At 46.0% G+C, this 16,711-nt stretch overlaps 1 protein-coding gene and 1 non-coding gene across 6 annotated transcripts in view; both read right to left on the bottom strand.

The window, feature by feature from the left end:
• Positions 1-16,711, bottom strand: part of PTPRG (protein tyrosine phosphatase receptor type G) — a 703,723-nt gene that overhangs the window by 64,935 nt on the left and 622,077 nt on the right. For 3 of the 5 annotated variants that reach the window (XM_038565974.1, XM_038565976.1, XM_038565977.1), the window contains 2 exons: positions 15,716-15,848; positions 3,310-3,396 (listed from right to left, as the gene is read on the bottom strand). In XM_038565974.1, coding sequence (XP_038421902.1) covers positions 3,310-3,396; positions 15,716-15,848 — 220 coding nt within the window. The remainder of the gene's footprint in view (positions 1-3,309; positions 3,397-15,715; positions 15,849-16,711) is intronic. The other 2 variants (XM_038565973.1, XM_038565975.1) reach the window with 2 other exon arrangements.
• LOC119864806 lies at positions 13,406-13,541 on the bottom strand. Its single transcript, XR_005375292.1, has one exon. It is a non-coding gene; the product is annotated as a U4 spliceosomal RNA (small nuclear RNA).

Below are 16,711 nucleotides of genomic sequence, written 5' to 3' on the forward strand. Positions count from 1 at the left end.
AACACCATTGTTCTCACCCATGAGGTTGGAAAAGTGGCCCCCGTTTGACAATACACCATGCTGGGGAAGGTGCAGGGAAACAGGTGCTTGCACGTTACCAATAGAAGCCGCCCTGGGTATGGCACCGGGGAGAGCAATTCGGCGCCATCCATCAAAATTACAAATGCATGTAGCTCCTGACACAGCCTGTTTCCTGACTTTATCCTACAGATAGACTTATCTCCATGCACAATGACTTAAAGTTATTCACCTTGGTACTGCTCATCATAATAAAAGCCTAGAAGCAACCAAAATGACAGCCACAGAGGATTGGTGAAATCAATCAGGACAACTATACAAAGAAATACTGTGCTTCTGTAAAAAACGAACAAACAAACAAAACCAAACCAAGGAAACCACATTTGCAAAGACAAAAATCACGTTAAGCAAAGCAAGCAAGGCAAAGGATCGTGTATGCAGTGTTTTACTGTGTAAAAGGAGATCTGGGGCTATAGATTCATATTTGCTTACACACACCACCCCCAACGTCTGGAAGAAGAGACAACAAGCTAGCAGTCATGGTTACCTATTTGTGAGGAGGTAGGGAGTCAGGAGGGTATGTGATCAGAGGGAGATGGAGGGGTATATATAATAAATATTAAACTTTATGATTTTCAACCATGTTAAGTATTACCTATTCAAAATTTAAATCAACAGTTTTTTTTGTTTTTTTTTTTTTTTTTTAGATTAAACACTTGGGTCTGATTTTTATTGTTGTTTTCTTCTTTGTCCTGGTGGGGATGGGGGTGGATAATCAGCATCACTTCCAGCAGCCACTGTCCTGCTTTTCTGGGTTCTGTTCACCCTCAGACTACACAGGCCTCCCCTCCCACTGTGGGCAGAGAGTGTTCCAGGCGAGTGAGGTCAGACCCAACAGGCAAATGGGTAGTACCCTGAGGTTCATGTGCATAGACTTGGCAACAGCTATTTTAACTGTTTGAAGGGTCGCTATTCAGGCAGCTTTTCGGGCTCTTCTCCTGATTCCCTGGCACATTTGGATGGGATGCAGACCAGGACAGGAAACGAGAGTGGATATAAAGAGGCCAACGCGGGAGACAGAGGCTAACAGCCCTGCTTCCCTCATGCATCTGCAGCCTGGTAGGGGAGGGCGGGGCCTCTGTCCTCTGGAAGGCTTTTTATAGAGTAGCAGAGGACAGAACTGGGTCAGGAGGCTGCTGCCAATGCTCCTGGGATAAGGAAGGAGGGAGGAGAAGGGAGAGTGGGCTGGTGGCCCTTCAGTCCACACAGCCATCAAGAGGAATGAGGAGCTGTAGGCTTTAGAGGAGCAGAGTATGGCAGGGCAGCCAGCAGAAGGAATGGGGGAGATCTGGCCCCCTCTTCATCATGGATTGATTAGCAAAGCACATCAAGCAGTGAGAGGGGGCACTGCTGAGGACACAGACCACCAATGGCTGTCCCAACTCAGCCACCCAAGCAGGGTAGCCCAGACGAGTAACTTCTCAGAATCTCTGTCTCCTCCTCCGCTGGGATGGGGTACCATATTACACACACTAAGCGTTTCCCATGTACTACCTCGTTTCATTTTTGCAACAACCCAATGAAAAGGAACTATCTTTGGACCTACTCTTAGATGAGGACACTGAGGCTCAGAGGGTTTTGTTCAGTTGCTCAAGGTCACACAGCTGGGAAAAGGTAGAACCACAGTTAGAACCAGTCTCTCCCTGAGCCGAGGTCGCTCTTTCTTTGCTACTACGTCATCAAAAAAGTAAAGTCAAATATGGAATTCATCATCAGGTGGATTCTATAAATACTTGTCGCTTCCCAAGATGGTTCTCAACTTCTAGATCTAAATGAAAGTCACTGTGCCCCTCCCCCCACCAAGCTTCCGGCACTCAGAAGTAGAGAAGAAACCAGAAAGACTGAACACCCTGTAACAAAATACATCCACCCACAAACTGAAATACATCTATCATAAGCCCACTCCCACACCTGGGGCTAGGAACGTAAGTGAGAGTTAATCACAGGCATGTCTGGAAAATGCAGAAATCAGATGTGCATTATCTCTGTGGCGTCCATGAGGTGATGCTGTTTGTTTTTTTTTTAACGTGTGACAGAAACACATTATATTCAGAACAGACTGGACATGAATATTAGGCATTTACATGATGTCAAAGGTACTCTCTAAGATTAGAAGTTGAAAGGTATACAGAGGGGTTTCTATTTCAGTTTTTACCTTTGGATTTTTGAAAACAGATTAGAAAATTGAAGACTTCAGGAAGCAAAAAGATCTTAGAAAGAATAATTATATTACCGGTGTCAGCAGTTACCCATTTTCCCTTAGAAGGCCAAAATCATGCCATGTAGCTTAAAAGAAGATAGATCGTAGAATTTCTCATTAATCTTCCACAATTCTTGTACTATACTTTCTCAGATCTCATAAGTATACCTGATTAGATGGAGAAGTATCTAAAATTTCATCCTAATAATCAGACTTATCCTCAACCAAGGGAGACAAATCGTTCCAGTAAAAATTCTAAGATAAATACTATAAATTGGTTCATTGAAAGTAATAAGAAACCACTCACAACACAGTATTAGTGAATTATCTTAATTGGCAGTATTAAAATATTAATTACCATATTAAGTAGAGTATGCCTAGATAAGCCTTATAAAAATATTATCAAGAGCGCATGTGCGGTGATTAAGATCACATGATCCGGACTTCTAAAGGTTTACTGTAAATCATTCCAGGACAATAATTTTTCCCAGTATTTAAGCCATTTAGAACGCGTACGCTTTCATTCTCAAAAAATTTCACTCTTATGGAAAAACATGCTATATCCCCATTTGCTCACTTCTCTCTTCCCTTCCTACTCTTCTTCCTTAGCTTATTTATACATTTAGGTTTCTAAAACACATTTTTCACTTGTAAGGCTAAATGCATGCTTTTTTTTTTTTTAAAGCTCTGAAACATGCACACATCTGAAATTTTGGAAAGATAATAGATGCAGCTGACATACACACCAACAAAGAACATTCCCAGTATGCCCCCTTCTAGAAATAAAAACAGCCCCCCACAGACCGCCAAATAAAGCAAAGCAAGCACACTCAGGACATACTTTCATTGCTACCAGCTACCAGCAAGCTGCATTGGTATTTGCAATTCTTACTTTCGGGAGTTGGGGCAAGACAGGTAAGTTGCAGCACTGTGCTGTCTAGAGGACTTTCATCCCCAGGACAACAAAACAAAAATCCAGCAAGCCAGTCCCGGCCAAAGAGGCACCCCCCTTAAGCTGGACCGCCCCTCACCTGCTCCCCTTCTCTCCTCTCTCCCCAGAAGAAGGCACTTCACGGAAACGTCTGGGAAAGCCCTTGGACTTTATTTTGTTACACCCTCTAAATAGACAAAAAACAAAAGAGAACAGGTGTAGAAGACAGTACTTTCAATTGGCCACCAAGAGTTCCACACGAATGCCCTCCCTCCCACCTAACATAGACATACCCGTCATCAGTTCCAATATGGGACATTTTCAAAAGAGAAAGCTTACACACAAAGGTGACTCGGTCTCTCAAGGGTTGTTTTGCACTTAGTTAAGAAATACAAAATGGGAACTTTGCCCTTAAAAGCAGTCATTCCATGTTAGAAGCCTGTTATCAGTCCTGGTGTCAATGGTAGGTAACGAAATCACAAATCCAATCATTATTGGGTTTCCCCATTCATGTATCTACCCTTCCACCTTTGAGGTGATGCTTTGGCAAATATGATCATTTAAAACACCACTAAAGTAAATAGAACTCAACAGGAATCTCTTAGGGGTCATCTGAACCTCCCCTCTGTCATAAAACATATGTGAAGGTGGTGTTGTTAGATCAATCCAGGGTTTTGTCTTTTCCCCATGCATCCCTCTCATCTCCAGACACTTTCCTGATTCACAACCCAGACTGGGGAGTTCACTGGAGAGGCGCCTCAGGGAAAGTGGGGGTAGTACTGATAAGGCTACTAGTATATACTAGGTCTGATATTTAGTTTGCCCTTAAAACTTAGTGCAGCATCTGAGTCTCGTGTCTCGCATTTGAAAGTTACACTTTTGTTCCAGGAGAACACTGGCAAGTGTTTACTTAACTATATTTAATCCCCTAGCAACCTGGGCTATAGGATTTCACACTGGAATGATTCCTATTCTTTCCAAATGCTGTGGATAGAACAGCGAAGACACACTCACTTGTAGCAAAGTTCTCTTTCATTGGAGGTTCTCTTGAATCCCACTCAGAACTCTGAATTCAGGTATGTGATTCCAGAGAACATCTGACAGCTTCTGATTCACTTGGGTTTTTTTTGTTTTTTGTTTTTTTTTTCCCCTGGGATGAACATCCTTGAATTCTCCAGTGTTGGGTTTCTCTTCTTCCAATACAATTCTTTTGTTTATTTTGATCATTATTAGCCTCTATATGGAGTAAAAATGCTTGGCACACGAACCAAAATTTGGAGAAGCCAAAAGTTGGGAATACGAGTCCAAAGCGTGCCTGGGTCGGGCTGGGGGGGTGGGGAGCGTGCTGTGATTCTGAACTTCTTGTCTCCCTCTGTTGAGTGCAGTCTGCAACTACAACAACTGTCCTCAAAACATCACGAACGTACTCGGTGCAGCGATGAACATTAATCCGAAGAAACCACGAGCGTGTTGGAGTGTTTTTGCAAATCTTCATAGAAACTTGAAATTTGCAGCTTCCTAAAATATTTAGACTTCTTCTCAACCCTTAGCCCTACTCTGAATCCTGCCAGATTCACTCCTTGGGGAATTCTGGAGCGGAGCCGGCTATCTCCGCAGCTTTTCCTCACACACAACCACAGGCGCTTAAAACTCCCACCCGTAAACTGACAACACGTCACTGAGAAGCAAATGCCATAGAGCCGGTAACTAATATCTTGGATAAATGAGGGGGCCACCTGAGCAGGCCCCCAGGACAGACACCATCGACCCTGGGGGAGAGGACACTTGGTGGCGACAGGGCCAAAGGCAGGTGTCGGGGATGCAGAAGAGACTCCACGTACGAGTTTCCTTTTCCTGAAAAGTCAGTTTGCTCAAAAAAAAAAAAAAAAAAAAATGTATCCACCCATTTCCTTCTTAACAGAATCAATCCCTTCTTTCAAGACTCATGGAAAATGTTTAAATGGCAACCTTCAGCAGCGAATCTCTCCCTGCTTTTGTCTAATGACTACGTGTTAGCCTGTTCCAAGAGCTTCGACTGGCATCTCAGGGCCAACTCGACAGCAGGGGGCCGGTTACTATAACAACTGACAGTTCTCGTGAATTCTGAAAGGCCCCCGAGTAGCCATTTGGGAAACGGTTATTGAGCAAAAAAGTTGCCTGGGATCGGCAGCATTAGCTGGCACGTGACCCAGAGCCCAGGCACACAGCTGCAGGGAGAAGAACAGTGCCCACCTCCAGGAACAGCTGGGGACCCAGAAGGCTCCCCACCCCCCTGCCCTTCGGCATCTCCGAGCAAAGACAGTTCAGCACCACCACGTCATGAACTCAAGCCCTCCGAGGCAAGCCATGTGTTGGCATCATGCAAAGCGCTTCAGCTCTCCCCGCTGGCTGGACACATTGTCAGGATGTGAAGGGTCGAATAGTAAAAATTATTCCTAATGATTTAAAAAAAAAATCTTGAAATATGGCTATAGATACAGGTTCCAGAAAGGGATGGGTGACAGGGGCAGTCACCAGTTTTAAAAGAAAAAAGTGGTACCTGGAATCTCAGGGGTCCTGTGAGTGGTGCGTTTGCAGAAGAGAGAAAAGGTGATCGCACGAAGCCACCAAAAGGTGGGAGCTGGAAACTTGGATTTTTCTAGACTTGAGGAAAGTACAGGAACCTACTTTTTATTCCCATTGCCTTCTGCACATAAGCACACTGAACTAACCCAGTGTCTTTGTACAGGCTGGATCCCCTAGAAAAGAATCTGATTCGACCCACAAAAGTAGACTTTGTTTTGCATGGACGATGGGCAGCGTGACAGCATCTTCCCTCTGGCAGTACTGATCATGTCATGTCCGAGTGCCTCTCCGTCAGCTCGGACACAGCACTCTGCCTGGAGCATTTGTGGCTTTTCTCTGTTCGGTGAAAGTCACAGCACACCATCCTCTCCTCCACAGAGCCTTCCGGGACTCTGTCTCATTCCCTCCTGGCCCTGCAGTGGCCAGAGTCCACTCCAGAGCACGGTCTCCCTAAGTCACTACTGTAACTCAGGGGAACCCAAATGCAGGGGCCAGGCAGGGGACTGCAGGGATGGGGGGAGACTGGCAGACTGGCAAGCTGGGGCTCTTCTCCCCCCAAAAGATGTCCCCATGGTTAGCTCTATCCAGCCCACTAATGCCACAGAAGAACATGACAACAATGTGACCACATCACCCAATTTATCACAAGAATCCAGGTAGCTGGAGTTTTTTTTTTTTTTTAAGACTTTATTTATTTATTTATTTATTTATTTATTTATTTATTTATGATAGACATAGAGAGGCAGAGACACAGGCAGAGGGAGAAGCAGGCTCCATGCAGGGAGCCCGACGTGGGACTTGATCCTAGGACCCCAGGACCGTGCCCTAGGCCAAAGGCAGGTGCCAAACCGCTGAGCCACCCAGGGATTCTGGTAGCTGGAGTTTTAAGTAAAATCTTCCTATTTTCAAAATGATCCAGATTTTTGAAAACAGTACATCAACTAAATAAAACCGGCCTGGAACTACATTTGGGATTACCTTTCTTTATCTGTTCATTTGCCCCATTAGCCTACAAGATGCCTGAAGATATCAGCTCTTCTCTCCTTGCCCAATTGCCCATGCTTGGCATACACTAGATGCTTGAGAAACACCTTTGAATGAACAAGCAACTAAGGAAGGAATAAACGGGCCAGCCATAAAGGGTCTCAGGTCAACAAAACCAAACCCTTGAATACCTCTAAAACATACCAGCTCTGTGAACCTGGGCAAGTCATTCCCCTTCTGGAAGCCGTTTTCCTCCCTTGGGGAGAAGGTTAGCTACCGCCCACATCTGCTAGGAGGATTAAATATAACATTTGCTTTGTATCAACAATTACTGGTTTGGGATGAGTGTTTACCCTTTGCTAGCTGTTCATGGTCACACGCATGGGAGAAATTACTCTTAATGGCATCTGTGTCCTTTGTGACTTCCCTGGGATGGAGGGGGATGGGTGGAGAGCTTGTGCCCGGGCTCACGGCAGCTGTGTCCTTGTTGCTTCTGGGGGAATACAGGAGGGAGCCGTGTGCTGTTGGGGCACATGTGGTCATTCATTCCTTGGGCAGGAGAGGGGTATTACCACATACCCACGCTCAACGTTCACATGTATCTATTTTCTGGAACCTCTATTATCCCAACCCACCCCCTCCCCCCTGCCACATCTGTGGTTGCTTCCCCTCCAATTTACTATGCTGTCTCCCAGTGAACATCCAGGAAAGCAAAAAAATTTGCAGCATTGACAAAACTCACTTGTTTTCGTGAATAGCATTCTTAATGAAGAGGCACCGGCACATGGCAAAATTTCTCCAACTGTAAAGGTAGGGGTTATAAAAAAGACTGTTTTCCTGTTTGCCTAGGAGGCTAAATTGGTGTTGACGGATCTGCCACAGATTTTACAGATGGCTCAGTCATGTGCTGAAGGGAGACAAATTTCTCAGATCAGATCGTGAAATCCTCCTAATACCAAACTAACCAACCTGCATCAGATGTCACAATAACCACTTAGAGTTTCCAGTTTCCTGCTCCAGACTCCATGCAGTTAACTCAGCCTCTATCTGAATCTGAGAATTAAAGCTGCTTTAGGTTTCTGGAAAGTTCTTCAAGCTAGAATTATGGTCAATAAGATGCTTAACTTGCCATCAAGGTAATACCAGCACTGATTAGAGCTGGAATAAGACAGAGCAATCAAGTTATGTGTCTCACCATCAAAACATATTCCATTTCTCAAACCCCTGAAATTACAGTTGGCCCTGTAAAGTTTTCTTCCACATAATTTTCACAAATGCAAACCACAGGTTTTTGTTTTTGTTTTTTGACAAATGTGCTATCAAAACAGGCTACAGAAGGAAGTAAATGCTACTTCTCATGTTGGCAAAATAAAGTAATGAATGATTAAGACAGTGGCTGGGTTCAGCCCCAGGATCCACCAAATTTGAACACTGTGACTTGGGCATGTCACCTGATCTCACCAAGCCTTGGTTTTCAGATCCTCAAAACGTAGTAATTCCTAGGATCCGAATGTTGAATAGGTGGCAAAGTCATCTGCTAAGCACATGTGCAGTATGGTGAAGGTTCGAGAAAAGATTCTCGGCTAATAAAGGCCTTAAGATATACAAAGTCATTTTAGGGGTGAGATTTCACTCAAAGAGGAAAGAGCTACCTTCAAAGCAATTTTCTCCAAGATTACAGAAAAGAATCTTTTATTTTTATTTATTTATTTTTAAGAATCTTCTAAAGAACTTGTCAATACTCCTAATTCTCAGTGCACACTAACGTCTTGCTCACTGCAGCTAAGTGATGCTACGGAACAAGGTAATATACTAGCCGTCTGCCTGAGCACGCTGACTGGGCAGTCCGCACACAGCTCCTCGCCCAGCCTCTACCTCAAGTTATCCAAGTTGGAAAGAAACCTTCCAAAAATTGTCCTCTTCTGAGTGGCAGCAGCCACGTGGCTGTCTTCTCAGGAATGTCTGCACGTTGGGGCCAAGCAAACAGCTCGTCTTGGTAAGACAGGGCACCTCTTGGAATGCATTTTCTGACCGTTAGTAATTGAAAAGGTGCATTTTGTTTTCTTCCTGAGTAGTAAGGCCGACGTGGCACACTTCAAAAACTATTCGATTTACTGCTTCTCCTTCATTTCTATGGACTCTTAACAGCCCTGAACCATTGCACAGTTGACATGGATTACAATATTTAAAAGGCACACACAGGGCACCATTTGCAAAAGGATGCAAACCGTGACTATTGATTTTTCATCGATTTTATCTTTAGTAGCTGCCCTATGACCCCGACCCCTGCTCCCAAACACTTTGCATGTATTTTCTTCCTAGCTTCACAGCAACTTCTGCATTGTTAGGGATTTGCACCCCTACAGATCTTCCATGCAGATCCTTGCAAGGACCATTGAAGAAAGAACTGTAGCATCCTACCTCTGACACCTGAGCTAACCAATATTCAGAAAGGAGTTTCTTCTACACATCCATGTTGATGCCTATAAAAGTACTGCTCAAATGGTCTCCAGTGGGCCTCTAGGAATCCTTTAGTTGGGAGGGTGGGGGAGAGAAAGAGAGAGAGAGAGAACAAACCAGGTCCCTACCTTATTTTCTAGTTTGGGCCTAATGTGAAATAACAAGACTGATCTAATGATCGGCCTCCAGAATTTTTCCAGGAAACCTACCCATTGCTAAACAATGCCAGTGGGTCTGAATAATTAAGGCTATTTCCAGCAACACTCAAGGAATATCCACGTGCTCCGCACCTTATCATGTATCCTTGGGGCCATGAGACTATCTGTGGCCCATGGTGAGGAAATGGTACTGAGGGATTCCGCTTCTGGGCCGTGTGGTTGGAAACAAGGTGCCACCTTGATTCTTCTGTCCTGCTGCAGCCATTTGGGAAACACGTGTCCCAGAAAGAGAAGATGCAGGTACAAGAGAACTGCCCAGCTCTCTGAGACTATTCATAGGTGACAAATAAACTTTGTGTTGGGAGGCCATTAGGGTGTTGGGGTGCATCTGCAGCAGCTAAATGAAGCTTGCTCAGACACAGGTGATCGTGAGTTAATGAGGCTGCCCACCAGGCTTCCGAGTGGGGTGGGAGGTGAGTTGGTCGTGTCTCTAACCCAGTTACTCAGGGATATGCTTAGGGAATTACCTCTAGGCCCACTGGGAGTGTCACGCAAACTGATTTCATTAACCTTTCCTTTTTTGGCCCAAAATAGTTCCCCTCAGTTGGTTCACCTATATTTATACTATATTTAGCTCCATGCTATATTTAGCATGACTTTTAGCTATTTCCAGGATAAATACCTCATGCTACTGAGATCATTCAAAAGAATGGACTCTAGAAGAAACTTCCAAAAGCTATTTTCAAGCACTGTTTTGAGCAATGACATATGACTGGGAAGGAGACAGCTATACATGGATTACATTTAGGGGACAGCAACGATTTAGGTCTGTAAGTCTGGTTTTATTAAAGAACAACATTTTAGGTACACCAGGACCCAGAATTAAGATTTTAGTTTTGCCTAAAGCAGAGGATAACACAGCTCTTATTGCTTATTTACCACCTGCCAGGCACTGGGATCACCATGTCCCAGAGCGCACACCTAATCCTCACGGGAGCCCAATGGGCACATTTCTGAACTGTCCTGCAGATGGAGAAACTGAAGGTGGGAGAGTCGTTTTGTCAGAGACCAGTTTCTCGGTCGTTTCCCCCCCCGGCACCTCTCCTAAGGGGCCTTTTTTAAGGGTTTTATTTTCATTCCAGTGAGTTAACATGACATAGTGTTCTATCGTTTCAGATGAACGATACAGTGATTCAACACTTCCCTACATCACCCGGTGCTCATCACAAGTGCACTTCCTAAGGGGCCTCTATAGACATCTTCCTAATCACCATCCCCCAGTGAAATTTTAACACCAGCAATATGCTATGTATTTGTGTACTATATGTATACCCATGTTTCATATATAAGAAGCTTGTTTAGCTCTCCAATACCCAGTTTTGCCCCTTTGGGAATAACTGCACCTCTGCTAAAGACACCTGCTCTGAGGCCGTGGGTAGTGAGAGGTGGAGCTGGCTCCAAACCCAGGCTGTGTGCCCCTGGGCCTGTGCTGCGCCCTCACTAACACAGCACTGCCTCTTCCTCATCTTCTCTTCCTGTAGTGTGGCTCCTGTAGCCTTTCCATCATGCTTAGGGTAAGGTACATAACCCTTCAGGTGGCACCCAGGACCTTCAGGATCTGGCTCTTGCTGTCTCCATACTCTGCTCCAGTGATGCTAAACCATGGGTACCCACTTACGGGGGCCAGATTCTCTCCAGCCCCTGCCTGTACACCTTCTTCGCTAGCTTACAGCTGCTTGCTCTCCAAAACCCAGCTTGGGCAGCAGCTCTCCAGTGACCATTCTCTGATCCCACACCCTCTCCAAGACTGGATGAAGTCCTACCTTTGTGCTAGCAGAGCATCTTGGATTGCATCCTCCAAACATTCTCTATACTTCATGTACTCATCTGCCTCCCCCAGCAGACTGTAAGGACCTTGGGAGAGAAGAGCTTATTCCCAAATCCCCAGGACCAGCATGATGGGTGACAGGTACGATATAAGCATGGCATAAACACAGGAAGTGGCACATGGGTCCCTCGCCTGTGCAACAGAAGAAACAGCTTTACCATTTCTTCAACAACACAACACTTCTCAACTGCTACACGCATGCTCCAATAATCCTGCAGCTGGGATGGGACTGGAAGTGGCCCTTATTTTTCCAGTCCATGGCCCATGCATTCATGACAGCAAAGTCCTCCCTGAGAACCTGAAGCTAACCAGGCTGAGCTCACATGCCTACCTTGTTTCCGACCTCCTACTTGCATATGTATTTCTCTGCTAGCCAAGTCTAAATTCTCTTTTCTTCGCAGAAATCCCTCCTCTCTTCATTCCAATTTCCCATCTTTTGGAGCTGACCCCGGCTGCTTCTATCTGCCTGGCACCTACATCCGATCACCTTTCTGGGCCTTGATGGTCCTTTGGGAAAACACCCATTGCCCAGTTTCAGAGCATGTGTTTCACTATGGCAAGACCTCACTTCTGGGCTCCAGACTTAAATTGAAGAGCCAGGCCTGACAAAAGTCTTAAACCCTCTGCTCCAGAAGCTTCTAGGGGTGAACAAGTGACCTGAGTCTGTTGTAAGAGACACCATCTTGAAACTTAACTCTAAGGGAAGAGAAATTCCCTTTCTATGGGGGGGAGGGGGGGCACTGCAGCAAGGATGTAGGTCTGTAGGTCTGACATGGGCCAGAGGCTACCACGTGGGAACAGAGCCACAGAGAAAAGCCACCATGGGGAGAACAGACTCTAGAGATGAAGAGGGAGGGAAGCAGAGGCACACAATGCAAGCAATGAACCCTGCCTGCTGTCCTTGTTGGATTTCACCACTCTAGATGGGTCTGACGCTCCAAAACTTTTCAATTCCATGAATCAATGGGTTTCCTCACCTTGTGCTTAAGGTAGTCTGAAATAGGTTTTTGTAAATTCTGGCACGGTGGATGGGAATACTGCACACTGCTTAGCCCATAGTGGGCATTCAACAAACATTAGTTCTTTTACCTCCTCTGGCCAAAGACAGAGGTGAGGTGCACAGTAGGGCGGTGGCTTGATGGGCCCTGCTCATCCCACCTCCAGTGGACTTGACTGAACATCAGTCATGCTTAGCTTCCATAACATGTAGCTATAGGTAATGGATTCTAGAGCGAAGAGGTTCTATGTTCAAAATCAGGGTTCACTACTTCTTCCAGGACCCTGGCACGTCCCTTGACTGCCACGAGCTCCCAGTCTCTTATATTTAAATGGGGATAATAGGAGTACCTGTCCTAAGGTTTAATCGGAGAATCACAGGAGATGGTTCCACCCAAGAGCCTGGCACAGTGCCTGGCACTAACAAGGGATTTGGGAAACGTTAGCAAGCACAAGCATCATTGTACAAGGAGACACTAGTGGTGGAAAAGAAATCAGAGGGCTCAGGATTCATTTCTACGGTCTCATGAATTCATTTGATTGTGGTGTCAACAACTCCAAGCAAACACACTCAGGAAACAGAACATTAGCTGCAAAGGGTCAGTCCTTGGTGTAGAAACGGCCACCACAGTGAGCTGGTTTGAACCCCTGGGTGCCAGGCCTGCCACGGAGGAAACAATCCAGAAGGTTTTGATCTGCCTCAATGCTCTACTTATGTCAAGTCTGTTTGGCAATCATCCACTCTCTCTGTGCCTCAAGAGGCAGAAGAGAAGCACTGTTGTCCTCGCTTCCAAACCACATTGCCAATGGGAAATGCATGTCTCTTCCGCACTTACCAATTTTCTGTGTGAGCTCTCCAATGCTTCCTCCTTTCACATTAATAAGAAACAAAAAAGTTGGACAGAAAATGGGTTCTTGTCTCCTCTAGGCTGTTCTCATGTTTAGCCAACTCATTCGTCCTGATGCTAATTCAATTTTACTTTCCTTCATCTGTAAGAATTTTCTCGTTCACATTTACTTGTGTGTACTGGCATTAAGAGTCTAGTAATAGCTTATGTGCAGAGTCTACTGAAGTTTAAACTTCTGGTTACTTTAAATCAAGCTTTGGATACATACAGATAGGTATGTATATGTAAAAGAATGCCATAAGTCTATTTTATACATCAAATATTATTCAAAACATTTCCTATTCAGACCAAGTTTTTCAAGAGTATATACAATTAGCAATAATCATGTCTCGGATAAACCTCATTGGCTATGATACTGCCACTGCGCAAAGCTCAAGAGTATATACAGTTGTCATTTTCTAACTGGAAAATGCATTTCAAATGAAAGGGTCTTCAAGTTCTCTTTCCTATACTACACAGGCCCTTCTAACACGTAGCCTTTTAGGGTCAACATGCAGGCTTTGGCTGGCCTGGTCTGCATGGATGCTTGGCCACAGAGCCCATGGTCTTTCCTGTTCACAGGGATGGGTTTTTGGGTGGGCAGATGACCAAGGCGGGCCAGTCAGAAACAGTCTTGAGGTTTTTGCTGGAACTGCTTAAGGCAGGAACTTGTTCATACCAGGGCTGCTAAGCAATAGTCACCTGTCTGGGGCGTCCGTACACCCTCTCTGCTCCTCCATGGGGAAGGTCTGCAGCTAACACCACACACACGGTACCGAGCAGAGAGAGTGTGCAGACTTTTTGTTACTTCTATGTGCTCAGTTAAGCTCATGGTAGGCAGCTTCCAGTTTACCAGTGGGCTCCAGACCGATGTTTGCAAAGCACTTTGTCCTGGAGGAGGAACAACATGGAAGGGAGTCTAGGTTCCTGGGCTCACCCCTAAACACCAGGAAGTTCCCAAGCTAGCTAGTCTGTCGTATTTCCAATGCTACATCAGACACCTGGGGAAGCTGGAGATGAATCCTTCCTTTTCCCCTGGTTCTACTGAACTAAGGACAGGCCCAAGGAACCACAACCTTTCTGTCAGCGGATTCTGCTGATCCCACCTTCAAAATATATCTAAATGTAACTGATTCCTACCACCTGCACTAGTACCCTCATCACCTCCTTCTGGACTACTTCAGCACATCTCCCAGCTGGTGGCTCAGCTTCTGCCCTGATCCTCTCCAGGCTTTTGGCAACACAGCAGCTAGCTAACTCAGAAGTCAGATCACAACACACTTCTGTAGCAAACCCTACTTATCTCAAGGTGAAAGGCAATGTATTCACAATGACCCCCAAGGTTATACATGACGAGACTCCCTTCTACCCCCATCTCTTCCTGGTATTCTCTCCTATCATTCTCTTCCATGCTCGCCTCCTCCAGCCACATTGACCTGTTAGCTATTCCTGAGAGGTTCTGGGCACATTCCTGCCACAGGGCTTTCTCACGTGCTGTTTCTTCTACTTGTAACCAGCTCCCAGAGGAGCCCATGAGACTCCCTCCTGCTTTAGGTCTTTGCTCAAATATCACTTGCTACTTAAGGGCTTAACTACTCAGAATACTCACCGTAAGTCCTAGAGTGTCCCTCCCTTTACCAGATTTAGTTTTCTCCATCACACACTTAGCGTCACCTCAAGTAGCCCATATTTTATTCACGTGCTTTGCTTATGGCCTGTCTCCCCAACCACAAAGTTAGCTCTAGGAGATAAGACTGTCTGGCACATAACAGGAGCTCAAAGTGAATTGAGTGAACAGCAATAAGGAAGCAGGAGATGAAATACAGGACACCTGTTCATCACGGAGGAAGCTTGTTCCGGGGCAGAAGCCTCCTATTGTGGCCAGAGAGGAGAAGGTAGCCAGGCCAATCGAATGGCCCAGCCTGCCTTACTCGGTTAAGCTGGCTCAGGGAATGTAGCTCGAAAACACAGAACTCTAAAACAGAAGTTGCAAGCAGGTTTCCCAGGGGGAGCAGTGAAACCAGTTCAAGGACAATGATAATCCAGGGAGGGCTTCAAAAGTCAGCCGTTTTTATGTGACATGTATTAAAAGCCACATAATATGCCCAATGTTTTCCTATCACCCGAATTTCAGCAAAAGGCTATCACAAAAATCTTAGTCAAGAAGGGTCATTATGCAGATACAACAAAGGGGAACATGGCCTCAGAGAAACTGGAAATGCTAGGAAATGTAGTCACTCATTTTGCAGGTGCAGAAACTAAAGCTTAAGGAGGAAATGGGATTTGAATCCAGCAAGTATCACTGCTGAGATCTGAACGTCCCCGATTCCCAAGCAAAATCTTCTTTGGCATCAAATCTCAGAAGCTCCTCATAAGGGCCTCGATCTCAACAGTGGCTCTAGCTTACCAGCTGCTTCCAGATAAAGCAGGTCCCCCAGCTGGTAACCCTAGAAACACTCCAACTGCCTCACCTTAGGAGGCCACGGGCTTCCCCTCCCAGGGTAGGGGTGCATACAGCAGAACCTAGCCCCCACATCCCCCTCTGTAGCTACAGCCTGGCTTACTCACCTCCAATAAACTAGCACAGCAATGAGAAGGATGAGGCACACGAAGGTCAAGGCTGACACCACAATCAGAGGGATGATCCACTCCATCCTCCCTGGAGAAGGACGGCTTATCATTCCAGAGGTGTTCTTTTCTGCTGCAAAAGAACATAGCAGTTAGAGGACCGGAGGAATGAGGGGCCAGAGCAAGATCCAGAGCTCTGGTCTCGTTTGGGGTGGCTTCCAGAGGACTGAGCAGCCTGCTCTGGCTGCCCTAGGGACAGGAGGGGCAGTCTACAGCTGGCACCATTTCCTACTGTGTTCCAACCCAGTAAGGGGGGGGCTTTTTATCTAATTGCCAGTGGGATGGACTTGTAGATGGAGGTCAAGACATTCTCACACAGAGTTGTATAGAAGAGGGACATCCAGCTTCCCTCCAAGAACATGATGACCCAGAGCAGCTTTTGGATACACTGAAGAAATGTGCTCAAGTCTAATCACAGCATCACACTTGCCTCTAGAAAGGGGCTGGAGTGGTGGGAGGTGGCTGAGAGCCTCCCAGGCTCCCCAGTGCCAAGGCCAGAGGAAGGGCAGGATGGCTTTTACTCAGATAACCAGCTGTAAAACAATGGGTATATTCTTCAGCTGCTTAGCACCCGTTACCCCTTCCTTTAGTATCTACACCCAGTTGTTTTGGGAAAGCACCTGTCCCTAAAAGATAAAGTCGCAGCGGGACAATCATCCAGGGCTGCCAGTCTCCCAGGCAAAGGGGGTGGTCAGGTGGGCATGGGACTCCAGGTCGGGGAACAGCTCTCACCCTGGATTCCCAGCCAGAGACTCACAGACTCGATTACAGCACAGTCCACGGGGAGCACCCAGATGCTTCCACTCTGAGGCTCCCAGCACCCAGACCCCCAGAGCTTCTGTTTCTGCAGCTTTTCCTCTTAACCCATGCCTCCCCACCCCCACCCTTTTAAAAGTTCAGACAACCAGAGAGAGGAAGCTATGCCTCGCGCTGGGG

This window comes from Canis lupus, chromosome 20, assembly GCF_011100685.1.
Source record: "Canis lupus familiaris isolate Mischka breed German Shepherd chromosome 20, alternate assembly UU_Cfam_GSD_1.0, whole genome shotgun sequence".
NCBI lineage: Eukaryota > Metazoa > Chordata > Mammalia > Carnivora > Canidae > Canis > Canis lupus.